Source organism: Penicillium subrubescens (assembly GCF_028828155.1).
Source record: "Penicillium subrubescens strain IBT 31985 chromosome Unknown utg000004l_segment0_segment0, whole genome shotgun sequence".
NCBI classification, from domain to species: domain Eukaryota; kingdom Fungi; phylum Ascomycota; class Eurotiomycetes; order Eurotiales; family Aspergillaceae; genus Penicillium; species Penicillium subrubescens.
In genome coordinates this window covers 1076753-1104068 of record NW_026643154.1, presented here as the reverse complement: position 1 = coordinate 1104068, position 27316 = coordinate 1076753, and the positions used below count along the sequence as shown (strand labels likewise).

Below are 27316 nucleotides of genomic sequence, written 5' to 3'. Positions count from 1 at the left end.
CCGACAACAATACTACTCACAAACAACCGGGTCGTCGGCAAACATCTCATCCCAACAAAAAGAAACAGTAACCGCGCCATCCCACAATCCCGGCACATGAGTCAGGCAATCGGAATACCCAATCTGTCAGTTACTGCTGTGTGTAGCTTAAACCCGCGCCGAAATTCTCCGTGACGAACCGGACACTGCGGGGACTAATTTATAAAAGATAAATTTTTATGAGTCGCATGACCTTTAGATCGGGGCATTGGGGTCCGGAGGGTGATTGTACGGGACTACGGACGGAGACGAAAGTAGGAGGAATGGTGTATATCCGTCGGGATCGGAATTGAGCCCGGGTTGTGTTGATGATCGGGTGATTGTGATAGACTGGTGGTGGTGGTGGTGGTGTGAGGTTGTCGATCAGGCAGGTAGGGATCGTGGGTTTGATGGACCTCGGTAAATTGGACGGGGTTCGGGGGTCGATGACGATGACGATGACGATGGTGGTACATACTGAATTTGTGACTTTTGAAGAGGAGCGAGAATTGTATCATATTTGATTGGATCTGATTGGATTCTAATGGATTGAATTGTATTTGATGGTAAACTGTGCTTAGGGATTATCTTCACGGGGATAGTTTAGAGTACAGTATACAAAGTAATACATTAACTCTAGAAGTGAGGAGAGGAAGCGAATCATAATCGTGGCCCTGTAGGCCTGTAGAATGGTACTTCATTCTGGAAATATAGATATAAAATCAAAGAAAAAGAAAAGTAAAAGATATTACATCACACGCTAGCGTTCCATCCAGAGAACGAAACAATAATATATCCCAAATCACAAAGAAAGAAACGAGAAAAAGTCAGTCAGACACGACTCGGACAAGCCATCCCAGCAATCGCACCAAAAGAATTCGTCAGACTCATCCCGTCAGACACTGCCTACTTCCGGGCAACAGTATCCTTCGGACCAAGCACATCATCCAAGAAACCCGCCCACAACTCCCTCACAACACCAGGCTCCTTACCGGACCCATTGGACCGGGCCAACTCCTCGCCAATACGACTCCGCCCCACAGCCTCCGTCAGCGAGAACGGATCAATCTCAACAGCATGGTTATCCACAACCTCGCTCATGGCAGAAGCAGCGCTGATGTCACCGCCGGAGACGGTGTAGATCTGAGGCTTCATGGGTGGGGCGGATGGGGACGCGGTGTCGTGGTGGGAGTATAGGTCGGGAAGGACCGGGACTTTAGGGAAGGCGGGTCGGGAACTGGGGGTCTCGAAGTTGGCCATGGCGGGCATATAGATGAAGTCGACGGTGGAGGAGTCGCCGACGGCTTTTTGGGAGCGGGAGGTGTTGAAGGAGCGGGTCGGTTGGCTGTAGGAAGGAGGGTTAGTAAAGGAGTGCTCATTATGACGGTGTGGGGAGGCGAGTTGAAGGTGGTGAGGGGATTCGGGATTTCTCCAATTACAGGTGTTTTTGGGGCGGGAGACATACTCAGAAAAGGCATTGCTGTTGATACGGCGCATGGCAATGCTAAAGGCCCGGCTCTGGAGGACATCGTGGTTGGAGAGGCGCTCAATCAGCTACAAGTTGGTGAGGGTTAGCTGGTTATGCTCTATGATGTATAGAAGGGTAGCGTTGCGGTAATGAGAACATACCTCGGACTTGCTGCCAGCAGCACGGAGCGAGCGACGTTGGCACTCCTGCTTAAGGTCTGGCAGGGTACGAGCGGCATACAAGGAGGCCTTGTCGGCGGGATTGGCGGGTTGTGCGGACTGGACGCCAGTGATGTGAAGGCCGCGACGGGCGATGGGTGCCGCAGTAGGTTGCTGGGCAAGCTGGCGCAAGGCACGCAGGGAAGTTGAGCGAGGAGCGGCCATGATGTGTGTAGTATGTGATGGTTGAGTAGGTGAGGATGGTAGGGATTTGTATCCGGGGAGTATAGGCTGGCGTGGTAGAGGTGTATATAGGAGAGGAATGTAGGAGGTGAGATGGGAAGTAGAGTAGTGTAGGGAGGAGTAGTAGTATGTATAGGATGAAAAGGTTGAAGATAGGAAGAAGGCGGAAAGGGAAGGAATAAAAATGACCGGAAGGGGCAGTGAGTCAACAGGATGGGCTTTATACTTGTACACGGTAGAGTGAGTACTTTGTAGTACTGCCAGTAACTCCGTACTCTAGTTAAGGTGCGGAGTCGACCGAGCTGGAAAATCGTTGGGGAGAGCTATGGGACTATGAGATTCCCAGGTGATCCACACTCTTGGCGGGTTCCCCGGTTATCGATAGTGGGATCCACGTTCCAATAGACTTGAGTGTTGACGTCCTCTACTTGCCAGGGGTAGTACTGATAGAAACTGGTAGGTTTTGAAGTCTCTGAAGATTTATCAAAGGAGGGGTAGGGTTTCATCTCATAGTGATTCGACCATGGCGTACGGATACTCATTACGAAAGTCAAGGTACAGACTACAGAGAGTTGCCAGTGCTCAAAAGTACTCCAAAGGTCCAGCATCTCCCCTTCGACACGGCGGGACGAAGATCTGTCCCCGTGACCCCCTCGACCCGCCTGGACGGGGATGTACGGAGAACATCCATTTATCCTGTAGTTCCCTTAGTAACTGAAGTACTGTTGTACATTCAGGACCAACTCTACCCCGTACCCACCAGTACACACCCAAATGACCTAAATATTTCCCGGTCCTTCCTCTACCGTGCAGCCTAGAGTCTCGTCTCTTCAACGGGAAAGGTTCTGTTTTCGCTTCTTTTCTTTCCCTAGGAACATCCAGCCCAGTCCAGCCCCTCAATTCGGAGTGCTGATCCTCCTCCCCGCCCCAATTATCAGGCCCCGACCCGCCCACGATGTGCACTACGGGGTCAATCCCGATCGTCATGGTTTTCCTTCTCGTAGTTGTCCTCTCAGGCTTGGATTATTGCGATTCTTGGATTACGATTCCCAGATTCCGGGGATAAGCCACGATTCCCGACCATCATCTAGGACATGTACAACTGGCGGTACCTAGACCAACGAGACTCTTTTCCCCGCAGGTCCTCACCGTCTACTGTACATCTGCAGGTCTACCGCGTCAGCAGAGCCATTGACCATTCACAATGGACGAAATTGACGTAATATCCTCCTTGTGCAGAAATCTCATTCGAGGACGAGAAGAGAAGATTAAAATGGACAAATCAGATCCGGGCTAAACAAAGATAGGATCGACTCAACGGTTTGAACCACAAATGATAATTTACAGTAGTACAATATACAAGGGAAGTCCCATGACCTCCTGGCGGTGAGTCCAAGTCTCAGCCTGGAATTATCATCAGTCAATATTCTAGTAATAATAAGAATGGGGTTAGGTAGTCTGATCTATGCTCTGCAATAATGTAGAATGAGGTACATGATCTATGCTCTACGATAATGTACGGAGTTGAATGAAATACATAATTTCAACCTATCACCCCCTCCTCAAATCAAATTGTGACTCGTTGACCGTATCGTATCAGATTGCTGCTCAACAACATGGATCCCAGTCGGAATCGGTGAGTTTCTGCATGCAAATAATCTGCGGAGCACACCCGTCTACAGGCACATTTTACCCGTCCTAAGTACCCTATACTCCCCCAAGTACTTGCCATTACCCTATCTTAACTAAGCTACTCTTTCCACGGGCATCACCAAGCCCACACCGTTGGCGGAAGCCCCGGAACCCCTTTGTCTTGACCCATCGACTCTCTTGTAATCCCCACCTCACCAACTCAAGCCGCTGATCACCAGACCCCTCACGGGCTGTGGCGCAGCCCTTTCTACATTATGTGCTCCTGCTCTTGTCTGTTATGTCCAGGGGTACAGAAGTAGAGACCTGTAAGGGTCAGGACTGGGCAGGTGTCACAATCCGTTTGGTGGGATTCCGGGGGTGCAGAGGTGGAATTCTTTGCCCCTGTTGTGGTACAGTACACATCCTTGGCACTAATTCTAAGATACAGCATTATGCGACCGGGAGAATAGATGGGAAAATGGATGGGTATGATGCTTGGATGGTGGGACGACACGACAACCATGTTTATTTGGATCATACGATCGAGTATTAACAACAAAGTACCAACGGTAGTGCAATATTCATCGCCTTCTATGGTATACTTCTGAGTGTAGTAGTAGATCTAGGTATATTCCTGATCACACCGGGCCAGATAGCCATGAACCTATCACACAATTCCTTCTTATCCGTGAATCGCAATGTATTGCCAGTGTGTGTCCTATCTAAATCTTCGAATCCCGTCGGCCTTTGGCAATGGCCCGGGCGTAGGGGTGTGCTCGGGATGTCGGGACCAAATGGTCAACATCGCCCGTGTGTACCAGGTCGGGACTGGCCTCGTCCAACGAGGTGATCCCGACGTTACGCATGGCCGTCTCCAACTCATCTTGCATAACTGTGGAGAACAAAGTGTTAGTCTCACAACCCAATGTCCCACGAAAAACCTCCGACTCCAACTGGATAAACAAGGCAGGGTTATTACTCACTATCAACTAAATGCTCCACGCCCTCCTGTCCATAGTTCGTTGCGAACAACATACTCCGACCCATACCCACGGCAGTCGCGCCCAGACAGACAGCTTTGAGAATATCCGTTCCACGTCGAATACCACTATCCACGTATACCTCCATCTTCTCAAAGACCTCCGGACACCGCTTCTGAATCTCAAGCAACGTAATGATCGACGGCGGACTAGTATCCAGATTCCGGCCTCCATGATTGCTCAACAAAATCCCATCCATACCAGCCTTCAGCGCTAACAGCGCGTCATCCGCGGACATCACTCCCTTCAAACACACCGGCTTATGCGTGTGCTGTCGGACCCATCGCAGATCTTCCCACGTCAGGCCAGGATCGATGAATCCAGCCATGACACGGCCCAACCCACCACCTTTCTTATCATTTTGCGCCTTGGATGGCGACATGGGCACTGATAAGCTCTCGTCGGCTTTGACTCGCTCATCGGCTTCGCGTTTTCCGGGCCAAGCGGCGTCCACGGTCACGAAGATGGCTTTGATGTTGGGGTTCTCGGAGCATTGGCGGAGTAAGGTGGCGGACTTTTCGCGGTCGCGGTTGACGTATAGTTGGAAGAAGAAGCTGGCTGATGGTGCTGCGGTGCGTAGTTCGTCCATAGTGTAGGAGGAGTTATTGGAGATCTGGAGAATGATTAGCATTAATGTAATCTTGAGAAAGCCAGTATTTTAGTTAGACTCACGCCCTGCATAATCCCTTTACTTTCGCATGCCCGTGCAATCGCACACTCGCCCTCAGGATGAATCAATTTAGCCATCGCCGCCGGACTCACAAACAATGGTAATTTAAAGTCACCCCCGAGAATCTTCGTCCTCGTATCCACAGACCGCACATTTCTCAACACGCGTGGCCGGAACCATATCCGATCAAAGCAAGATTTGTTCGCATCACGGGTGATCAAGTCTGTCGCTGCGCTGGAATAGAATGCCCACGTCTTGTTGCTGGCTGTCTTGGATGCGACCACCTCGAAGTCATGGGAGTTAATCAGGGTTTCGAGGGGTGGCCTTTCATTGTCCTGGAGAAGTTTCCGGTTCTCGCCTGGTGGTGGCTTGAGCCATGCGTCGTCAATGGAGGACTTGTCGAGCACGCCTTTGAACTTGTCGGATTGCAGGTTTGTCTTGAGGACGCTGGGGGCGTGGACTTCGGAGTAGGCCTGTGTTGCGTCTCGGCCTGCGTACTTTAGGATAACTGTGGGACAAGTCATTAGTCTGGTTCAGTCAATTGAGCAATGAGTATTGATTCGTACTGGTTGATCCGCCTGGATGCTCGTCAAGGAAGTCGCTAACATCCCACACTTGGTTGTCAACCACAATCCAACAGTCCTCGGGTGTCCTGTGCTCGGAGACCTGCTGTGTAGATAAAAGTTTCTGATCTACCATCCTGGCGAGGTATTTATGAACCGTCTGCCCAAAATGATATCGATCACTGATTCAATGGCCCTAATGGAGTCGCAAGCTGATCGCCGAGACGAATGATACTGCGAAAGAGTATGCGACGGCAACACTGGCTGTGGACACGGGTAAAGTCGAAAGTCGCAAAAGGAAAAAAGCAGCCAGACAGAGAAGGCTAAATACTCAGCAAGGGCCTCTGGCCATCTCTAGGCAAAAACCACTGCTCTTATCGCGGTGATTCTCCGTGTAGCATCCTGGGAGTCTCCACCACGGCAATGTCCCCGGACTTACCCCGGACTTTGATGCGCCTGGAAAATCCCAGATATTCGCTCAAGTGAGGTTTTTTGTGTAGTTTGCATAGACAAAATGGTAAAATGAGCTTATAAAAGGCTATTCTTGTATTCTTGATGTTTTCTTATTAGCTTTTGTTTTTTAATCATTCAGTAGCAATGTCGTCGGTCGATATACATCTCGGGACAATGTCTCCCGATGCGTCCACTCGCGATTTCTTGTTGAACTGTCTTGCCCTTGGCCTCAAGAATCGGCATCCACTTTCCCCGCAGGCTTTCCTTCAACCACAAACCTGCCACGGTTTGGGACGTATTCTTGTCTCTTGAGACCCTGCAGCGATCAGCATCGGCAGACCCCCGACACCAATCCGGATTTCTCTCCGCGGGGTTCCTGCCCTGACTGCCGCGCTTATGTAAACTCCACCCACCCGGTGCTGCGCCACCAAACGGGAGCTAAGCCCTACTTGTGGCTGGTGACCTCAGATTCGTGAGTCAACACAAATTAGTCGTTACGATAGACAGCGCTTAGCTTTGATAGCGCGTATTCGATTATCGACACAATTTTTACATCAGCGTTGACGTTTGCTCATGCACATCGTGTCCGCTGGCGCCAGGGCTCTGAATCCTTTCGGCAGTCGCGGTATCTCGGCGATTAAATTCCAGGGGATCAATAAATCCTCGTTCAGCTATCTGTGCATTTCGCAAAGAGTCAGCCCCGGTAAGCAGAGCCTCTGAGTCATGGAGTCGGCGTCCTCTTTGTTGTAACGCAGAGAGCCTCGTTGTCGAACTTGAAGGCATAAAAGACTGATCATCGTGCAGAATTCGCTCGAGTGAACAATCTCATTTCTCATTTACATCAATATTCAAACTTTGCCAAAATTAGCCCACAATATTCTTCCTTTTCCACATCCGCACAACAACTCACAGCAAAAATGGAAGAGTCAAGTAAACCTCTCCGATATGTCGATGTGGGTTGATATCCTTTGCCCCAAAGTCTTAATCTTGGCACACATACCCGTTGAGCCGCAAAAGCCTAACCAATGTTTTCAATTAGATCGGCATCAACCTGAGTGATCCGATGTTCCGTGGTCATTATCATGGGAAGAAAGCCCACGACGATGACTTGGACGATGTTATCCAGCGTGCAAAGGATGTCGGCTGTGCTAAGTTCATGGTGACCGGCTCAGATCTAGTTGAATCTGAAGCAGCCGTGCAATTAGCCCGAGACTACCGTAAGTAGTGTTTTGATGACATGTTTCAGAATATTCTCGGTGGCTAACCCACATATTCATAGCTGGCTTCTGCTATGCGACTGTCGGTGTGCATCCATGCCAGGCAAAGCTCTTCGACGAGCACCCCGGCGGCCCATCGAAGATGATCGAGGAACTGCGAAAGTTAGCCCTCGAGTCCAAAGAGGCAGGTCTGGCTGTCGCCTTTGGTGAAATTGGCCTCGACTATGACCGGTTGTTCCTCAGCAAGAAGGAGCCGCAACTGAAGTACTTTGAGGCTCAATTAGACCTCGCCATTGAAGTCGGGCTACCATTGTTCCTCCACTCCCGAGCCGCGAGCGAAGACTTTGAAAGACTGCTGGCCACGAGGCTGGACAGGCTTCCTAAGGGTGGTCTGGTGCACAGTTTCACGGGAACGATGGAGGAGATGCAGCGGCTCGTGGCGCTCGGTCTGAACATCGGCGTCAACGGCTGCAGCATGAAGACGGAAGAGAATCTGGAAGTTGTGAAGGCCATTCCGTTAGAAAGGTTACAAATTGAGACTGATGGTCCTTGGGTACGTACTTAATCATCTTGTTAAGACCACAGTATCCCGACTAATAGAGTCATCCCAGTGTGAGATCCGTCCCTCGCATGCATCGGCCAAGCACTTGAACGGAGCTCCTGATCTACCCAAGTCGGTCAAGAAGGAGAAGTGGCAGAAGGGTATGATGGTCAAGGGACGCAATGAGCCCGTGGCCATTGCCCGCGTTGCCCATGTTATTGCTGCGATCAAGGAGATTACCGTGGAGGAAGTGTGCGAAGCGTAAGTTTTGATATCAGGCATGTCTGTATGAAGGGCATTAGCTAATCATCCTTCCAGTGCTTGGAACAATTCCATCCGAATGTTTGGACTTGGTGAGGAGTCTCAGTAGCCTTGATGTTGCATTTACCTGTCTGGTACTGCACCTCAAACTGCTGCTGCTCCAGGCCTTCCAGCCTCGACAGCCACATCCCCATTGATGACCAGAATCCGGGGCTCGTGTCCTTCAATCACGATTCTTTTCTCGATCATCTGATCCTCTATTCTAACAGCCATCTCATTGAAAGTCTATCACTACCTGATTTCCTTGATCAGCTCATCATTCCTCAGTCCTGAATCCTCGATACTGACCTATATAACCGCGGTATGCATGAGCAACTATCCGGGTATTTATTTTATAAATAGAGAGCTCGAGTTCGATGCGAGGGCTAGAGTGAGTGGGGAGAGGCACCTCATGCGGTATGGGACAAGTATAACCAGGAAGCCCTAAGTTGGCATGTCGATATAGCTTCATTCATGGAGCTGTGCTAGAAGCTGCTCGTCACCGAGTGTTAAACATCAATTATTTTCATTTCCATTCCCTTTCTTTTATCATTTTGGCTATCTTCATGTGTGTTTGCTTCATCTTCGGCGCGTCTATGACATGACATGATCACGTACGGATCTGGCGGTGTTTGCCCCATGTTTGAGCTTACATTCGCAGACGCTTCGTCGAAGAGGAATATTGCCAGTCTGTGCAGCAGTTTTATGCCATGAATAACATCCGTTGCGTCTGTATCCCGGTGGTACCCAACAAAGAAGGGACTGTTAAGACTCCTGATGAGACGGTTAGCACCATTATGGATGCTCTTATGGACAAGATGAGTCATCCTATCATCGTTCATTGTAACCAGGGCAAAGTAAGTCTCCGGGTTTTATCATCTTTGCTGTCAAATTCATATCTGATATCTCTCACTAGCACCGTACCGGTTGCATGATTGCGTGCTTCCGCAAGCTCCAGGGCTGGGCCGCGATGCCGTTCTCAATGAGTACCGAAGCTTTGCAGGGGAGAAGGTCCGACCCCTCGATGAGGCCTTTATCGCCGCATACAGTCCCTCGCGTAGCATAAGTGAGAAGGGCCAAGCGCTTAAATATTGCCTTATGGTTCGCGGTTCCTGACCAATTGACCAAGAGCAAAGTTTCCGATGAGCGCCCCAAGCTGCCCCGAAACGAGCCCAAGCCTCTGCTCAGGGAAACTGTGTGAAGGCCGGGTGTTTATTACACGGGCGTTCTGTTCACTTAAAGGGCCTGTTTCTATGGCATTTTGATGCTATCTGTTGGTATTTTCGAGCGTGCATTTACCCTATGGTTCTGATTGGAGTTGGTTGCATTTTTGACCAAAATTTTGTACCTTTAGACCGACAGTCATGTTTGATAGCTCTCCATGAATGATTAGCGAGTCTACTAGCTCTTAATTTCGAAACAGAGTAGATCACTTTGAATTGATAGACTGTTTGTAGTGATATATCATTTTAGTAAGAACTCTATGCACAGTTATACCATCTCCTTCGTAGGTAATCAGGCTGAGTACTCTATAAAATAGTTCCATATTTTCAAAATCTCCATACTGTTCAAAATCTTCATCCATCAAAATCTCATGACACGACACGGTCACGTACTCGACACTCGAGACTCGAGACTCGGATTTCTTCATGTGCCGTATGTTTACATCTTCAAGCCTATATCTCCCTTCCTTCCTTTCTTCCCTTCCTTCTCTTCTTCCTCCTCCTCTTTCTCTTTCATCTCCTCCACCTCCATCTTCCTCCTCTTTCATCTCCACCACTTGCAGCTTCATCCATTACTACTCATCATATCACACTGCATCATCTATCGAGTTATCCCACCCGTGTTGAGGGCTATTCAGGCTCAATATCTCGCGGAGATGGGACACGAGACCTCGCCAGCAGTCCCTCCAGTTGTGGGGGGCTGTCAGTCGGGTAAGTGACATCGACCTTCCAAGCAAGGCCAAAGCCTCCCTCATGTACGCTGACTTGGTGACGGACTGTGCATTAGAGCATGCAGATGTTGACCTGGGAGCCGGGCTCCCTCTGCAACTGAACGTGCCTGAGCGCTTTGCGCAAGTTGTCAACGGCGTGTACCGATCTGGCTATCCAGGTGCAGGGCACCTGGATGTTTGGAAGGCCATTGGCATCAAGACTATCCTGTAAGTTTCCTGGGCCAGTTTCTATGAGCCTTTTTGCTCACAACACTCTCAGCCGCTTTGTTGAGGAGGGCTACGCTTCGGCAGTCAAGGTTTACCTTGCTGAAAATGGTGTCCGCAGTCTCTGTGTGCCAATTGTGCCCAATAAGGAAGGCTCTGTTAAGTCGGCCCACCAGACTGTAGACACAGTCATGGAAATTCTCATGGAGCCAAAGAACCATCCAATCGTTGTGCACTGCAATCAGGGCAAGGTAAGCTTCCAACTCACATCATCTGTATAATCAGATTATCATCAGATTCGTATCTAATATCTTTCACCAGCACCGAACCGGCTCGATGATCGGATGTTTCCGAACCCTGCAGGGCTGGGAACACGAAGACATCGTGACCGAGTACCGCCACTTCGCTGGTGGCAAAGCCCGTGCCCTAGATGAGGTATTCATTAAGGCCTACGAGCCCAGCCCCTCGGTCCGCAAGACCGCAGAGAACCTGAATGTTGCCTCATGGGTGATTGCCACAGATGCTTTGACCGGAAACTCTCCCAGCGAGAGCCATGCGCTGTCTCACGATGAGAACAAGGCTTAAATTGCCATGCTCATGTAACGCCGGGGAGTCGGCATGCTTGTCATCGGACGCACTGTTCACATTGCAGGCTGCTTGCATTGTAGTCCTCCGATGATACACTGTTGTTGCTTTCATGTTGATACCCTGCGACTGATACCCACTGTCCATGTTTCTCTGTTGATCCCTTCTAGATTCGACCCATTTTGTTGTTCTTGTCGCTCTGGATTTGCATGTAGGGCATACCATGAAAATTGAATTCGTTATTAAAATTCATGTTTCTTCCTGTGGGTGCGTAGTTAAAATACTTAAGAACTTTTGAAATAGTTATCTAGAATCCCTTTTAGTGGTGCAATGAAGTAACGCGTATTCCTGTTGATTAGAAAGTAGTATATGCACAGTATAACATCCTCTTCGCGGACAATTAGGCTGAGCCGTCTCTAAACTAGTTCCATGTCGTCAAAATCTCCATGCTGTTCAAAGCTCTCATCCATCAAAATCTCATCTGAAAGAATAATATCCATGTCATCCCAGCCATAAGGCTGGCATTCGCGCGTCTGGGAAAAATTTTCAAAGGTTTTCTGAGTCGTTTGAGTTGTATCAGTCGTCTGGTTTAATTCGTGTAAGTCCTGGAAACTAAGCATGCTGCTGCCATCGGAGAGCAGCTTGTCTGACCCCCGTTGATTGTTCCGGTTTGGAGGTATCCCGGGATCGCTGTCCAGTCCCAGGATCTCGCTGTCAAATCCAAAGTCTTGCTCCGAGGGTGCTGGTAGAAGATCGTCTTCTTCTGTCTGAATGGATGGCTTTCTTGACAGGCAGCTTGAATCAAAGAACGATGCAGATGTTTTGGAAGTCTTGGCTTTTTTAAGTTGATGCTGGGCAATACTCCACAGTGATGACTCTATTGTAGACTTGAAGTTGTTTTTCAGTGGTGTCTCATGTGGCATCCCAGATGGTACGAACTCTTTTCCACCAGTTGACTTCCGCATTATCGCAGACAGCTTGCTCTGTATGATAGGACTGTTGCTGTTTTCGAGCATCGGTACGAGTGACCTGCTGATCGTCGAGAGCGATGCAGCCCTCTGTTTCATCGCCTGAACACACAGGTTAGCGTCGCGTCTCTCTATTTCACACACTGGCACTCACCTCACGGTATTCTGGATTGAAGACTGCAGGCGCAAGCAAGGCCAGATTCTGAAGTTTGTTCTTGCCAACCACCTGGGTGTGGGGATTTCTACTTGTACCCGACAGAATCAATTTCTGTAAGCCAAAATTGACCAGATCCAAAAACTGTAGGAAAAGGTCTTCGACTTTTAATGTTTGTCTCATGGGATCAAAATTGTGGCTCTCATCCGCATTGAAAGGCTGGTCAAAGGGGAGGAGCAGGTCCTCAATGGTAGACAGAGCAAAAGCCGCGACGGCAATTTTTCCAGTTGAGTGGGTATATTGCATCGAGGAAGATCCGTTTTGACGTCCAATCCCATCTTCAGTTGTGTGCTCCGATGTCTCTATGATCTGTGTCTCCAATTGCTGCACAGCGTCGCAGTTTGCATATCGCAGTTGCAGGTCAATGGATGCCAGGCACGCCGTTGGGATATTAGAAGGGGTGTGAGCTTCCGGGGGATTTTTCAAGATCGGAGGAATGCTCTTGCTGTTGGTAGAGACATGGGATGTGCTTCTTCGACAAAGACCAAACTCGAGGCAGTGGATTCCCGAAGCTATGGAATCTCCAAACTTGGAGCGCCTTTTGAGGATGATGTCGAATCCCAGATTGGTCCAAACCTGTGATCACTATGAGTAGATGGTGGAGGACAATAAAGCCACTATACAGAGCATACCTCTGAATTGCAGAGTCCTTTCTCCAGAAAGTCTATGAATGTGGGCCCAGCGGTCTCAATCAGAGGGTCGGCTCTGACAAAGATGCGCAGCTCAAGTTCTGGAGCCTCTGTAATCCACAATGACTGCAGATCTTTCCAATGGCTGAAACTGCTTCTCGAGCTTGGACTTAATCCAGTTGATGCTTGAGTGAAATTTGCCGTTGCGCTGAATTGGAGCTGTAGAGGCGAACCTGTAGTTTGGAACAGGCCGTGCCCTAAGTCAATTGGCTGGGTCATGTTGATGAGAGGCTCATATCTGATCCAGCCACCTCAGACGGTGAGCAAATACTCCTTCAATTGAGGACACGAAAAAATTCAATGACCAGATTGAAAGTGTCGCAGACGAGATGCGAAATAGTCGAGGGGCGTTGCTCATGTTCTTTTGGCGGCCTGAGGCACCAGGGCACATGATGCCGTTGGCACACCCAATGGGCTTAGAGAGGGTTGACCGGCTCGGCTGTAGAGTGCGTTGCCTGTACTTCTAACCTGTGTCGCTAAAATGCCTTGTATTGTGAATACGAAGACATGAGTCAATGCACTTGGCATTCCCCTGTTGATTTGTAAAATACGAGATATATCCACGCTGATTTCCAAGCAAGTCTTGGCTGCTAAGCATACAGATACCAACATGGGTCGATATAGAACGGACCTCATATATAAATCAAGTCGGGATTCCCTGAGTGCATGTATCAATCAACAGCTAGGTCAGCCTTCCCACTGGAAGTCGCATTAGAATGTCATCTGTTAGCATTCTTGGTCTTGGGGCTATGGGATCAGCCCTGGCCGCTCGATTTCTCGAAGAGAAATACAAAGTCGCTGTATGGAACCGATCTCCAGAAAAAGCAGGCCCTTGGCTCGACAAGGGCGCAAATCTTGCCCAAACAGCGGTGGATGGCATCAATGCAAGCGATCTGATCATTATCTGCCTCCTCGACAACGCTGCTGTCCAAACAACCCTCGCCGGCGCTCTTGGCCAACTCCAAGGAAAGACGATTGTCAACCTCACAAATGGAACACCTGACCAAGCTCGCAAGCTGTCAGACCAGATCGTTGGCCACGGTGCTCGATACGTCCACGGCGGAATTATGGCTACTCCTTCTATGATTGGTTCACCTTATGCTCTGATTCTGTACAGCGGGTCACAAGAAGCATTCAAGGCCCACGAACCCGATCTGTTGGTGCTAGCTAAGTGTATCTTCCTTAGTGAGGATACTGGTGCTGCATCCCTACATGACGTGGCTCTACTCAGCGGTATGTATGGTCTCTTCTCGGGCTTCCTGCATGCAACTGCGCTCGTGAGGTCGAGCACACCCGCCGTTAAGTTCACGGACCTCTTGGTTCCTTGGCTGGGAGCAATGACCGAGTACACTAAAGGGATGGCAAAGCAGATTGACGAAGGAAAGTATGCCAGTGAGGGATCAAATATCGCTATGCAATTAGTTGCTATCCAGAATATTATTGATACCAGTGCGGCCCAGCAAGTCTCGGCTGATTTCATTCGTCCGATGAAGCAATTGATGGAGAAGGCAGTGGTGGCTGGTCATGGCGGTGATGATATTTCTGCTTTGATTGATTTTGTGAAGACATCATGACTTGATCTTGTATGTAATACTCCTTGCCCTTGCCGGAAAATTGGGATAGCCGAACAACCGCATATTCTTGCGTATGTAAATAGAACGCTCGCTACTCTTTGTTAGTTTGGCCAATTGTGATGTAGTCAGGCTTTTCTTGCTGCTTATCATGTGTGCAACAATGTTAATCTTCGAGATTCAGGTTTCGCGCCATTTTGCAACGGTTTAAGGGTTGATTGACTCTTTGCCGAGTTAGGATGTTTGAGATGGGACAACGCATAGCGGGCATACGTATTTTTGGATCGGTATTAATCCATAACATTACAGGTCTTGTGCGTTTGTATTTTATCGTTCAAAGCCGAAACATAATCTAAGGTACGGAAGTAGCCATGCCATATCTAGATTGATGGGATCATGTGATTAAAAAAGCATGTTTGTGTTTCTGACATGGAAGGCGATGTCGGGCACGACTGTCCCTCTTCTAAACTTTCATGTGTCATGCCTCACAAAGTTGGGATAAGTCATGGTGATCGCCACTACCAGAGTATTCCTCAATACAGTTTGACCAACCGAGAGCCATTATATCGTCCTCCGTTGATAGAGCAACAGGCTGGTCTGAGAAAAACTGAGGGCCACAAAGTTGTTCACCTTTTTTCATTGTATAGGAGCGATAGGGAAGATGTGCCCACGATTAGTCTTAGGTTTGCTAGCCTAGTTAACCCGGCTTTAAATCGTACATGGGTATGTATCGATATGTACTCCGTAGAGTGGTCCATTTTTAGAAGATTTCAGCCACGGGGGGAAATCATACTTTCAGGCATTTGAAAGACGTAAACTGCCTATCTATAGATATAGATTAGATCGATCGCTTTTCATTGGAAACCATCTTCATTCAGGCCCACTTGAGCCACCATTTACAAGTTTGAACTTATGGAACTATGAGTTCACCAAGGGCTTGGCACCAGATTATTTAGCACTGATATTTCAGTTGCCCTGTCCATCATTGCCACAAAGTGTTCTTCGAAATATCCCTAGCTATCAATCTAACTCCTTTGATGCTGCTGAACTATATTTCACTACTCTAGAAACCCTGCTCGATGATATCATGGTGCGTAATTGGCCTCCCTTGACGAGCCGTTGGAAATCGTCGCGTGGAGCGGCAACAAAGAGCTCTTATCGATAAGCATCACGTGCAACCCCATATGCTGGCCTCAAGAGCATCCCGATACATTCAACTTGATCGTCAAGGTCAACAATGCCTGGAGATGAACAAGAAAATGACCTCCTGACTGGCCAGAATGGCCTGCATAGGCCTGAGGCCCAGTCTCTACTGTCTTCTCCCACAGAAGAGCTAGACGATCTCATAGTTCATTCCCCCTCGACAGGCTCGCCCCCATTGCCTGCAAGCAGCACTCGGTCAGATGCCCAGCGCCAATCCTCAATGTTACCTCCCACTCCAGACGGACAACGTCGCACACCTCGTACAACAAACCGAGTCCATTTTGATCTCGAGGAGGACGATGAGGAAGACGGCGATCACCATTCGAACGGGCGTGCCCGCAGCCCCGACAGCGACGCGCCATGGCTAGACGACGAAGACTACGAGCTCGGTGGGCAGGGCAGACCAGGGGTACGAAATACTGGGCAAACAGTTCCCTTGCTCACCAATATTGAGGCTCCGAGTGTGACACTCGCAACTTCGGACGACTTCTTCCCGGAGGAACACCTTGAGAGTGCGCGGCCAAGGAGCGGAATGAAGATGGCGTTCATGAACATGGCAAACAGCATTATCGGGGCAGGGATCATTGGTCAGCCCTACGCCCTTCGCCAAGCCGGCATGGCTATGGGGATATTACTGTTAACGGCATTGACTATTACGGTGGACTGGACAATTCGCCTGATCGTCGTCAATTCCAAGATGAGTGGGGCAGACTCGTTCCAAGCTACTATGCAGTATTGCTTCGGAAGAAGTGGCCTTATAGCAATTTCCATCGCGCAATGGGCATTCGCATTCGGCGGTATGGTTGCGTTTTGCATCATTGTTGGTGACACGATTCCGCATGTCCTGGGCGCCATGTTTCCGTCCCTTCGGGAAATGTCCTTTCTATGGTTACTTACTGATCGCCGGGCTGTCATTGTGCTCTTCGTTCTTGGCATCTCCTATCCCCTCTCATTATACAGAGATATCGCAAAGGTGGGACCGCCGCTTCTCCCTATATACATTCCTAGAGCTAACGGATTCATAGTTGGCGAAAGCATCTGCCTTGGCGTTTGTCAGCATGATAGTGATCGTGGTGACGGTCATCACACAGGGCTTCCGTGTCCCCGCAGATTCGCGAGGGGAGATCAAGAGTCACCTCATATTCAACTCGGGGTTCTTCCAAGCCGTGGGCGTGATATCATTTGGTATGCCAGTCGGACCTTGGAACTTGTACAAGTCAGTTGCTAATACCGAGTCATCTACAGCATTCGTTTGCCGTATGTTTCTCGCAATCAGTTAAGGTATATCAAGCACTGACGCTCTCTCCAGACCATAACAGCCTTTTGATCTACGGGTCATTGAGGAAACCAACACTCGACCGCTTTGCGACAGTGACCCATTACTCTACAGGGGTATCTCTGATCATGTGTCTGGCCATGGGCATTGCGGGATTCCTCTCTTTTGGCTCAAAGACTCAAGGAAATGTGCTCAACAATTTCCCGTCGGATAATATCTTGGTCAACATTGCGCGATTGTAAGGCGGTCTGGCCTCTACTCGTCGTATTTCTCTTTGCTAACTCAGCCAGTTGCTTTGGGTTGAACATGCTGACTACCCTTCCGCTCGAAGCCTTCGTCTGCCGCTCTGTTATGACAACATACTACTTCCCAGACGAACCTTACAACCCCCATCGGCACCTGATCTTCACGACGGCTCTAGTCCTGACCTCGATGGCATTGGCATTGATTACGTGTGATCTCGGCAGTGTGTTCGAGCTGATTGGAGCAACCAGCGCAGCAGCATTAGCATACATCTTCCCTCCACTTTGCTACATCAAACTCAGCAGTGCGTCTCGGCGGGAGAAGATACCAGCTTATGCATGTGTCGTATTTGGACTCGTCGTCATGGGCGTCAGTGTCATCCAGGCGGTTACCAAGATCATTCGAAGTAGGTTCACTGCGTCTTTCATGGAAGGCATTTCTACTATCATGAGTATAAACTAACATTGTGCTCCAGATGATGGCGAAGGTCGTTCCTGCAGTGCTTCGTAGCACTGTCATTTCCGCGGTCATCTCGCGTTTATCTATAGAATATGGCTTCTTTTCCACTGGTCGCATCACCTTGTACATATATTGGCCAAATACAAAGAGAGCTTGAATCACCAAATAACACTTCTTTTACAGCCTTCAATTGCGGGAATTCTTTGCTGACACTGTCTGCTGCTAATACAATGGGGGGTCAGAATCCCCTCCACAAGACCAGCCATTTATAGGGATCAAGGTTGCAGTCATCTAGTGCCAGAGGCACAAATCAGTTGGGAGATCTCTCCATTCTGCCGTTTGACTGTGTTTGGCTCCGATGGGTGGTAACTTCCCTATCCAGCTCGTTGTCGCTCCCGCCATTCTGGCAACCACAAACGCGCGTGGCTTTATTTATCCTCCGCTTCTCTCTCGCATTTCTTTCTCAACTCCTCGCCTTCTCCTTCTTCCATCTTGCCTTCCATTACTTCTCGGGTACGAATCTCAGCGCTACTCACTGAGGATCTCACACCGCGCCTTTGTCTGGATAACCACTCCTGGCGACCAGAATCCGAAGGGCCTTAGCTTGCCGAGTGGGTGGTGTCCTGACAATCTCTTGTTTACACACTCGTTCAGAGCGTGTCTTTCAAAATCATCCTCCCGAATCGATCGCTTCACAGCTATCTCTACTCATATCCATCACACTCTTACCACTCCCTTTCACCGTTCTCCGGTCCTCGGTTCCTTGCTCTAATCCCTCCATCAGCACCCTCTTCGACGCCCCTCTTCGCCGCACCTCTTCGCCATGGCTCCCGATCCGAAGCGAAACAAGGAGGCCGAGGAGGCCCGCCTCAGGGCGTTACAGATGGTGAGATGACCCCCGGAATTCGATGATCTCTGCCTCTTAGGTTGGCATGGACTCCCCAGAGACTGACTTGGCTGTTTTTACAGGCGGATCTGGGCACCGCCCGTCGGGAATACATCTCGACCACAGATGACACTCGCCAGCGTATCGCGGCGATGGGCGAAATTGAGCGCCATCGGCACTCAAATATTGCTGGTACAGTCGAACAGCGGCGGGCTCAGCAGAACCAAGCCTCCTTGAGTGCATGGACAAGTATGTTTACGATCATCCTCCTTCCTCTCCAAAGACTCTCACTAACACTAAATGAAACTTCTAGACTTTCACAGAACTGCCGCCGACACTGGCAGGGTAGAGCAGCTGGATGATCTCATGCATGGCCAGAGCCACCGTGCTCAACTCAATGCATCACTGCACGGAAATGAGGTTCCCCGGCATCCCGCAGGTGGGCATGCTAGAGCTAGATCTTTCAGTTATGTACCAGACCATCACCACCACCCTTATGCTCAACCATCATCTGGTCGTGGTGGAGGGGTAGCTGGTACCAGATCACGCCACCCAGGTTCTCCAATCAGGTAGACGTTAAAATTTCTCCTCTGACTCTGGACATTACTAACCTGACCGAAGAAACGCTATCCATGTTGGTGCACACTTCCCGGCTTTTGGCGGGCCAGCCAGACGAGATCCTGCGCTGGATTCCAATAATCCAGATGATCCAGCCTCCCGTCCAACTCGAGGCCGGGAGGCACAACGTCGCCATAGTAGTCGAGACACCCACGCCACTCATAGGGCCAGATTGCCCGAGATCAGACCGAGAAAACCTGCACCCGCACCTGCACCCACGTGAGTGAGCCCTGATTGGCACTAGCGGTTTCTACTGTATCTATAAACTGACTTTCAATGCAACCAGCGAAAACTATGCTAGAAAACTGACCAACCCGGCTGACTTTCTAGCCAACGCTCGAGCATCGTTTCCTCTGCCTTCAGTCTCCTCCGGGGCATCATCAGGCTTACCTTCAAAGCCTCCCACGGTGCCCAAGGCCATGGCCCCCAAGCCGGCAATGACTCCTAATCGGGCCACTACTCCCAAGCTTGTCATGACCCCCAAGGCTGCCGCGACTCCCAAGGTCATGGCTCCCAATCATGTCATAGCCCCCAAGCCTGTGATGACTCCGCAGTCTGCTGTGGCACCCAAGCCTGCCACAAATCCCAAGGCTGTCCAGAAATCGTCACTTGCTGATTCGATGTTTGCCACTCCTGCATCTTCTACTCCAGTCGCAAGTGCCGCTGAACATGTTCCTGGCTCCTCAACCCCATCTCGTCGTACTGTACCTCTCGAGAAGACCGCTGGCTTTAGCAGTCGTGCAAAGGCGGCTCGTCCAAAGCCAAGTGACAAGCCAAGGCCAATTTATGAGCGACAGAAGGGGAAAGAGAGGGAGGAACCAACTGCGGTTCTTTTGGATATTGACGAGGATGAGGAAGTGAACGCCGAAACGGAAACGCATATTCGGAACTTGTTGCTTACCCCCGGCATGGCAGAGCTAACAGGAATTACTTTCCCCACGGAAGACGAGTCCCATTTGTTCTCGAGCGATGATGTCCAAGGTTCGAATTACCCTGATCCCCAATTGCCATGTATGGTCATTGAACTGACGAAAACAGCGTACATTGCGCAGCAAATTTTGGAACTTCTCGGTAACTGCTCCGGCTATCTCCAGGATCGCGTAGGATCTTCCCGAGCCGCACACCTACTTGACCCGATATTGGGACCGCTGAAGGCCACGAGTCTGGGCGTTATTGAAGCGATCTCGAAAAAAGTGGTTGAGGAGATCCACCGGACGCATCTAAAAGCTTTGAGGCCTCCAGAAGAAGAGGCTGCACCTGGACCTTCCACTCCCGCCCCAAGCCAGGATCAGCGCCTTGCGTTACGAAAGACAGAGTCAGTGGCCCCAGAGCTCGAGACGGATCAGCTCGGAAAGACTAGCATCTTTGACAATTATCGCACTCCACCCCGAAGTGCTTCGGCAACTGTCACCGACTCTTCCGATGAGAAGGAGCAGCGCAATATCGATGCAGCGTCATTCCTGTCCCCCAAGAAGAGGGTTGTTCCTCCTGACTTACCGACCATGGAATTTGAATCACTGCGAGTTTCTGAGGGTGGAAACGTTCGAACCGCGCCAGGTGAACCCCTGTCGCTCTTGGACATGGACATAAATCCGACCCCATCCAAGCAAGTGATCGCCAAGACTGCTACGAAACCACCAATTCTTGGATCTATGGAGAGTCCAATGTTCGCAGCTCCTTCGAATGCGCCGTATCAACTCAATAAAGCAAAGGTAATTGGCGTCCGACTCTCCCTTTCATACCTCATTCATGAACAACAATCAGACTTTAACTCGTTTCCCCCCGCACATAACCTTTACCCATCAACTAAAAACATGCTGAATGATATGACTGACTATTCCAAGGCTGGCACTACCTCTGAGGAGAACACCACCATATCCAAGGCCCCACGGGGTGCTCCAGTTTCTCAGACGATTGTTCGAAGCGAAGGACCAAGCCGGTCTGTGTCCGAGGTACAGCGGCCCACCTTGGTTCAAAGTAGCTCAAACATTCGTAAAGAGGCATCCGCCAAGGGAGCATCGCCCAGGGCAGAATCCAGCTCGCCACCACACGCGATGAAGTCTCGAGTTCTGTCAGGGGGTATCGAACACAGCAAGTGGGCTGACCCGGCACTCATAAGACCTGCACCATTTTCAACGGTAATAAAGCCCGTTCAATCAATTTGAAACAAGATCTAACCAATTCATAGCCACAAGCGCAACCACAGCAGCGACCTCGGACGGAGTTGATGTCTTCGCGTCATTCCAGCATAGAGGATTCGACGAAGCCCAAGGTCACGTTGTTGGGTCCACCTCCTTACATGCCTAAGCGCAAGTGAGGTGGCAATTCAACAAGTCTACGAGCTTGATGTCTGGTTTATGTGTTGCTGTTGATGGGGAGGATTGGTGATTCCGTTTAGAATACTTAGTCCAGACTCGCAACATGAACATGATTGTAGAGTTTAAAATTGTTTCTCCTCGTTCAGGGTAATATGTAAACAACGGAGAATTTTTGGAACCTCCTGCTATGTAGTCGATGGCGGTCTTGCTTTTTCTTGTCCTGTTCCAACTCGAATCGCGGTGCCTTGCCAATGTGTCTGGGTCTTCTGGGTCAGGTACAAGAGAGCATGTAAATCAAAGCATCGACAAAGATTATCACCAACTTCCAGGTTAAACAATCACTCTCCCCCAGATACCTTAGTGATCACCGGGAATGGTTGTAGTTCAGTGTGCACCCGAGAAAAGGCGAATATACAGGCGTCCAGTGCGGTGGTCAGGCACATCTCTGCGGGGGCGAGGGGGCATGGAATTGTGGCAGCCATGGGTGTTCCCCCCTTGTTATGGCAAGGCGGTGCGAGTATCTCAAGAAATGGGATAATAACTCAGCTGGGAGAGTGCACGACTGAAGTAAAACTCCAGTTTCTGCTATCGTGAAGTCGCCAGTTCGATCCTGGCTTGTCCCATTCTATTTTATTTTTGGGCGAGTGGTTTATCTTATCTATACCTTATCTTATCTACACCGTACTCATGGTGGGCTGTTAATATCAGTAGCTAAAATACTTTATAAAGTCCTGCTATATAGGTCTTATTTTGCCGGTTTGGAGCCATCACGCAGTGTATAAATAGATAAGCTAGTAACCGAGGACAGGGCAGGGGGCACTGGGCAGGAGTTCATTTGGAATGTAGCGTCAGAATGCTTGGAAGCCTGGTTGCTACTGGAGGCGGAAGGTTGTGGCAGAAATGGCTGCGGTCTGGGCATAAAAAAGGGACGCAACGAAAAAAGAAAATGGGACAAGCCAGGATCGAACTGGCGACTTCACGATAGCAGAAACTGGAGTTTTACTTCAGTCGTGCACTCTCCCAGCTGAGTTATTATCCCATTTCTTGCTTTTTCTGAGATTTCTGACCTACATAACCTTGAATTGTACCTGATTGTTAATACCAGCCCTCGACAACTTCGGTTTCTGGGACCTCCACATGTCAACTTAATATTCTGGTCACTGATATGGTACTTCATTACTATTACCGTTTATGTCACTGAGTGTTTAAATGTCTCTTTGTCTCAAGCAACTGATTTGATTATTCGGTAGAAATAAAGAAGTGGTTCGTAGCTCTGTCGGGCCCGAGTGTGGAAATATATTTGCGACGGATGCACACAAACTCCGACGAGGAATTGTACTTTACCCAGACCTTCCACTATTGACATACATCTGCAGCAATACATCATTCAATCGAGACCTTCAAGTTGACAGCAAGTATTCATCGATCATCGTGGTATTTACTACTACCCACCAAGCACACCTACAACTCTATTGACCAAGGCCCACAGCCATGCTAACATGTAGAGCAGGTACATAGATCACCGAACGACAAGAACAACGCAAGCCAGTCCCGATAGGTATCAAGCCAAAAAAAAGCTCTTCAAATAAGCGCTGCTATTCCAGATATATTTCATTATTCTTCAACTCTTTTTATCCTATCTTCGGATATTATCCTTTATTTCGTGACCACATCCACAACGTGACATGGTGTAGAATACCAAAAGTAAAAACCGGGTGCATCCTCACAGAAGGGTCTTCATATCATCCATGTTACGGATACCAGCCAGGTTACCCGCCTTGACGCGCTTCAAGGTCAAAGCCGCAATCAGCGCGGCACCAACACCGGAACCATCCTCGGCAGCCAGGATGGACACCTTGTCCTTCTCGGTGGGAGCCCAGTCCAGGATCTCACGCAGGGCCAGGGCACCTCGGGCCTTGAAGTGGGGGTACTTGGTGAAGACAGAGCCGTCGGCACCGACGTGGCAGGACTCGATGTTCTTCTTGGTGCAGATGGCAGCCACACCGCAGGCGGAGAGACGAGCGGCACGTGTGCCGATCAGCTCGGCCAGGCGGCGGACCATCTCCAGCTCGGGCTGGGTGGGGCGAATGTTAAGCTGGCGCTCGAAGAGCTCGACGGTCTCGGAGAGGTTCTCATAGGGGTCCTCTTCGATGGCGGCGAGGAAGGAGGCATCCAGAAGGTAAGGCTTGCGCAGCTTGGAAACGTCTTGGCCGTTGAAGATAAGACCGGGCTTGTCATCGATGATATCCAGTAGGGCAAGACGGAAGATCTCGCCTAGGTACAAACCGGCGGTCATCTTCTCGAAGGCCTGCTGGCCGGGACGAGGTGAGTCGCGGTCGATGATCTCGTCGTACTTGGTGAGAGGGAGGACGACGCGCTCGTTATCGAAGGCACCGTACTCGCAGTTGATGGCGATGGGGGTGTCGGGGGGCAGGTTCATGTGGGCGATCTTGGGGACGGAGCCGGCGTTCTCCATGTAGGCGGCGTTGACACCGGTGCCGAAGATGCAGCCAATCTTCATCTCGGGGTCGGTGTAGGAGGAGGCAATAAGGGTACCGGTGGTGTCGTTAATCAGGGCAGCAACTTTAATGGGCAGGCCCTAGAATCGCAAAACTTAGACAACGTTCTTTGAAGAACAATGGCTGCCACTTACCCGCTTCTTGAGGATGGCCTCGAGAGGAGGAACAACGTCCTGACCCTCAACACCATCAATATCGAATCCCTTGGTCCAGCGCTGAAGGATACCGTGGTCAATGTATTCTTGGGTGGCAGGGTAGGAGAAAGTGAAACCCAGAGGCATCCTGGCCAGGTTCTCGTTCTCGTGGTGGAACTCGATAAATTGCTGCAGACAGTCCGCAATGTACTCCCAGAGCTCCTCGGCGGTACCCGTCCTCAGCTCCTCGGGCATTCGGTATTTGGACTGGGTGATCTCGAAGGCACCCTTCTGCTCGGTCAGGGTGATCTCGCAAACACGCAGGTTGGTGCCGCCCATATCGAGGGCCAGGAAGGTACCTTGCTCCTCACCGTCGGGGAAGCCCATAACCCAGGTGACATTCATGGGCTATCGAAAGATCTGTCAGTGGTCTATGTTTGTAGAGATGCTCGCGAGCTGTGAATTCTCACAATGTTGCCCCCCTCGACGGTCAGACCTATTGTTTTGGAGCTGTTAGTGCCTGGTCGATGCGGTGTGACCGGATTCTACAATAGAGCAACGCACCCTTCTCGAGCTCCTTCACAAAGTGAGCTACAATCTGCTTGAGCTTCGCGCCGTCCACAGTGAACTGATCCTCAAAATCTTTGATGGGCTGCAGAAGGTTCTGCGGCAATTCGTGCCTCGAGCCTAGGAAGGGATAGATAAGATTAGCATGGGGATTGAAGCCGATGGAAGCTCGATGAAGCTTACCCCTGCGGGACGGAGGCTGCTTAGGACCAATTCCGACCATGATGAATGTGTAGAGATGTGTGTGTACAGATTGAAAACTGGGGAGAGAAAGAAAGGAAGGGGAAGAGAGAGAGGGGGAGGAGGAATGACGATATGGACGTGGGGCAGGGGATCTGCCTTGGCTGGATTTGGCTGCGGTGGACAACACCCAAAGTCAATTAATCCTTTTTCGGGGTGGTTTGTGTTTAGTTTTCCCCGAGACTATGTTTTTTTTTTTCTCTCAACAAGAATTTGGTTTGAATTTGTAACGTGGCCTAACTGGTCCAGCTATTTAGTTGATTTGGGGTCATCTGTTGAGTGTGTCTTTGCTTGTTTATGGGTCAATGGTCAATGGGTCGGGTCAAAAGGTACATACATCCCCGCGGCGACCTCGGAAGTCCAGAATGAGATTCGATCAAATGGATACAAGATCGACAATTACCACCAATACCGAACTAGTAAATCTCGCAAGCTTGTTTAACTCCAATTGAGTAACGCAGACGTCAAGGTGAACTAAGAAAATCCTAATGCTGACTGGGGTCTTGATAAGGGCCAGAGCGTTCGGCGCTTGGCGTTGAAGCGGTGAGGTGAAGCCTCGTTGGATTGATCATTGATCATTGATCATGGATCGTGTCTCATTTCATACATCCTAGTCATCCATTTCCCCATCATGACATGATCTATCACCCCATCTTACTCCATGCCCATACTCCATACTCCCTTGTGATCTCCATCTACCCCCGTCTAAGCCGAGTCGGGCTGGTCTCCACGGCTCAACGCGATTCGCGCGCCAAGTGCGGGAACACATGGTCCAGTCCTCCTTCTCGTGACTGTTCTTGCGAGTCCACTTTGATAAATGAAGATTCGCTCGGCTCGCCCAGTTTCTCCCGCACGCGCTGCTGGTACGACTCCGTCAGGTTGAGTGTGCGCTCAACATCCGCTGTAAGCCGGTCAACTTCCTGTCGGAGCCGCTCGTCCCGAGATGGCACCGGCGCATTCTCGGCTTCGCGCGCCTTGGGATCGGGATTAGTCACTTCCCAGAGAGCCTCGAGTTCCTCCTCCCATCCCATAGCCTTTGCGAACTTGCGCACCCCGGCATCAATGTCCCCAAGGATGAGTACATCGTCTGGACGGGACCCCAGTCCCCCGACTTGCTGCATGTTGATCAGCACTCGCGGGGTGCCCCGTTTGCACAGAACAGGCAGGCTGGCAAACGGCTGGACTGATAGACTGGTGCCCATCACGATACAGAGGTCGGCCTGTTCCGGCAGGTCGCGGCTCTCGAAGAAGCTCGGGGGCAAGGATTCGCCAAAGAAGACAATGTCAGGCTTGACGAGGCCATTACACTGCGGTACCAAGCAGTACGGCACTTCTCCATGCTGGACCTTTTTTTGCATCTCCTCGTCGGGATACGGCGTCTTGCACTCGATGCAGCGCTGTGTCGCAAAACTGCCGTGAGCCTCAACGATGATGTCCCCAGGTAACCCAGCCTGGCGCTCGAGACAGTCGATGTTCTGCGTAAAGTGCTTCAACAGTAGACCCTTATCGTAGAGCAACTTGATAAAAGAATGGGCGATAGTGGGGCGATAGCGCCCGGGGTAGAGCTCATGCGCCAGCGCGTAGAATGGCTTGGGGTTCTGTCGGAAGAAACCAATGTCGAATACATCCTCTGGCTCTTCCAGGTCTAGAAATGCAAGATTGGCGTAGAGTCCGGTATCGGGTGACCGGAAATCTGGGATGCCTGCTGAAGTACTGATACCTGCTCCCACCTGGGTCTCGGAGTCAGCATTTCATGTTTGGAATCAATGATCGGAAAATGTTAGACAAACCATTACAACGATACGCTGGACATTGCGCTCTTTGATATACTTGGCCACGGCCTCCACATTGCGTCCCTCCAGCACCGAGGGACGGGTGGAATCATCCACCATGCTTGACTCTTCGTTGCCCATAGCACGAGAGTGCCTAGGATGCTTTGGATGACGGGGTCTGCGACGGCGTCCAATAGTGACGGCACACTAGCAGTATTCTCTGCCACAGGAGTAAAGTGCAGCAGTTCAAACGCAACGAGCGGAAGATAGCTGAATTGAGAGTATGAAGAAGTATTCCGTAGTACTCCGTAGAGTGATCGTGGAGGGAAATGACGTTGAGTTGGAATCAGCACCACGAGCAATTTAAAGGCAGACCAGAACAACTGGGCAGACCACCGATATTGAATTGTCGTAGTCAATGTCTTAGAAACGGGAATTATTTTCTGTGCAATGGAACAAATATCCTTTGATTCCTTTCTATCTGTCTTGAATCTCTTTCACGTTCTCCAACGCCCGAAAAAAAAGCCCCGAGCCTCACCGCCCCCACTTGGCTGCCTCCAACTGGCGTAGTTGGCATCAACAATTAACCACTC

General features: G+C 50.1%; 10 protein-coding genes across 10 annotated transcripts; 5 read left to right on the top strand and 5 right to left on the bottom strand.

The window, feature by feature from the left end:
* Window positions 1-924: 924 nt before the first annotated feature.
* Window positions 925-1869, bottom strand: N7473_005491 (SAP domain-containing protein; the record flags this gene model as incomplete). The annotated part of the gene is made up of 3 exons (XM_057151431.1): window positions 925-1363; window positions 1484-1572; window positions 1648-1869. The coding sequence occupies 3 exons, from the start codon at window positions 1867-1869 to the stop codon at window positions 925-927; spliced, it is 750 nt and encodes a 249-aa protein (XP_057009236.1).
* Window positions 1870-4241: 2372 nt separating this feature from the next.
* Window positions 4242-5928, bottom strand: N7473_005490 (FMN-dependent alpha-hydroxy acid dehydrogenase; the record flags this gene model as incomplete). Its single annotated transcript, XM_057151430.1, has 4 exons — window positions 4242-4411; window positions 4503-5172; window positions 5232-5737; window positions 5796-5928. 4 exons carry the CDS (start codon window positions 5926-5928, stop codon window positions 4242-4244), a joined length of 1479 nt encoding a protein of 492 aa, XP_057009235.1.
* Window positions 5929-6742: 814 nt separating this feature from the next.
* Window positions 6743-9131, top strand: N7473_005489 (3'-5'-exodeoxyribonuclease). Its single transcript, XM_057151429.1, has 6 exons — window positions 6743-6948; window positions 7050-7198; window positions 7285-7462; window positions 7525-8015; window positions 8074-8264; window positions 8322-9131. Exons 1-6 carry the CDS (start codon window positions 6819-6821, stop codon window positions 8371-8373), a joined length of 1191 nt encoding a protein of 396 aa, XP_057009234.1. The 5' UTR covers window positions 6743-6818; the 3' UTR covers window positions 8374-9131.
* A 1148-nt stretch (window positions 9132-10279) lies between these two features.
* Window positions 10280-11046, top strand: yphA (tyrosine phosphatase family protein; the record flags this gene model as incomplete). Its single annotated transcript, XM_057151428.1, has 3 exons — window positions 10280-10464; window positions 10517-10712; window positions 10783-11046. 3 exons carry the CDS (start codon window positions 10280-10282, stop codon window positions 11044-11046), a joined length of 645 nt encoding a protein of 214 aa, XP_057009233.1.
* Window positions 11047-11462: 416 nt separating this feature from the next.
* On the bottom strand, window positions 11463-13136 carry N7473_005487 (uncharacterized protein; the record flags this gene model as incomplete). The annotated part of the gene is made up of 3 exons (XM_057151427.1): window positions 11463-12116; window positions 12169-12804; window positions 12861-13136. The coding sequence occupies 3 exons, from the start codon at window positions 13134-13136 to the stop codon at window positions 11463-11465; spliced, it is 1566 nt and encodes a 521-aa protein (XP_057009232.1).
* Window positions 13137-13633: 497 nt separating this feature from the next.
* On the top strand, window positions 13634-14491 carry N7473_005486 (NAD(P)-dependent oxidoreductase; the record flags this gene model as incomplete). Its single annotated transcript, XM_057151426.1, has 1 exon — window positions 13634-14491. The coding sequence occupies one exon, from the start codon at window positions 13634-13636 to the stop codon at window positions 14489-14491; it is 858 nt and encodes a 285-aa protein (XP_057009231.1).
* Window positions 14492-15725: 1234 nt separating this feature from the next.
* On the top strand, window positions 15726-17720 carry N7473_005485 (putative amino acid transporter; the record flags this gene model as incomplete). The annotated part of the gene is made up of 6 exons (XM_057151425.1): window positions 15726-16664; window positions 16717-16876; window positions 16937-16948; window positions 17001-17205; window positions 17258-17616; window positions 17686-17720. The coding sequence occupies 6 exons, from the start codon at window positions 15726-15728 to the stop codon at window positions 17718-17720; spliced, it is 1710 nt and encodes a 569-aa protein (XP_057009230.1).
* A 772-nt stretch (window positions 17721-18492) lies between these two features.
* N7473_005484 (uncharacterized protein) lies at window positions 18493-21490 on the top strand (the record flags this gene model as incomplete). Its single annotated transcript, XM_057151424.1, has 8 exons — window positions 18493-18555; window positions 18639-18804; window positions 18869-18994; window positions 19177-19392; window positions 19504-20154; window positions 20212-20885; window positions 21018-21311; window positions 21362-21490. The coding sequence occupies 8 exons, from the start codon at window positions 18493-18495 to the stop codon at window positions 21488-21490; spliced, it is 2319 nt and encodes a 772-aa protein (XP_057009229.1).
* Window positions 21491-23214: 1724 nt separating this feature from the next.
* On the bottom strand, window positions 23215-24934 carry N7473_005483 (putative hexokinase Kxk; the record flags this gene model as incomplete). The annotated part of the gene is made up of 5 exons (XM_057151423.1): window positions 23215-24090; window positions 24145-24552; window positions 24615-24640; window positions 24709-24831; window positions 24895-24934. 5 exons carry the CDS (start codon window positions 24932-24934, stop codon window positions 23215-23217), a joined length of 1473 nt encoding a protein of 490 aa, XP_057009228.1.
* Window positions 24935-25685: 751 nt separating this feature from the next.
* N7473_005482 (SIR2 family NAD-dependent protein deacylase) lies at window positions 25686-27199 on the bottom strand (the record flags this gene model as incomplete). The annotated part of the gene is made up of 2 exons (XM_057151422.1): window positions 26742-27199; window positions 25686-26681 (listed from the first exon to the last, which is right to left on the bottom strand). Exons 1-2 carry the CDS (start codon window positions 26862-26864, stop codon window positions 25686-25688), a joined length of 1119 nt encoding a protein of 372 aa, XP_057009227.1. The 5' UTR covers window positions 26865-27199.
* Window positions 27200-27316: the final 117 nt, after the last annotated feature.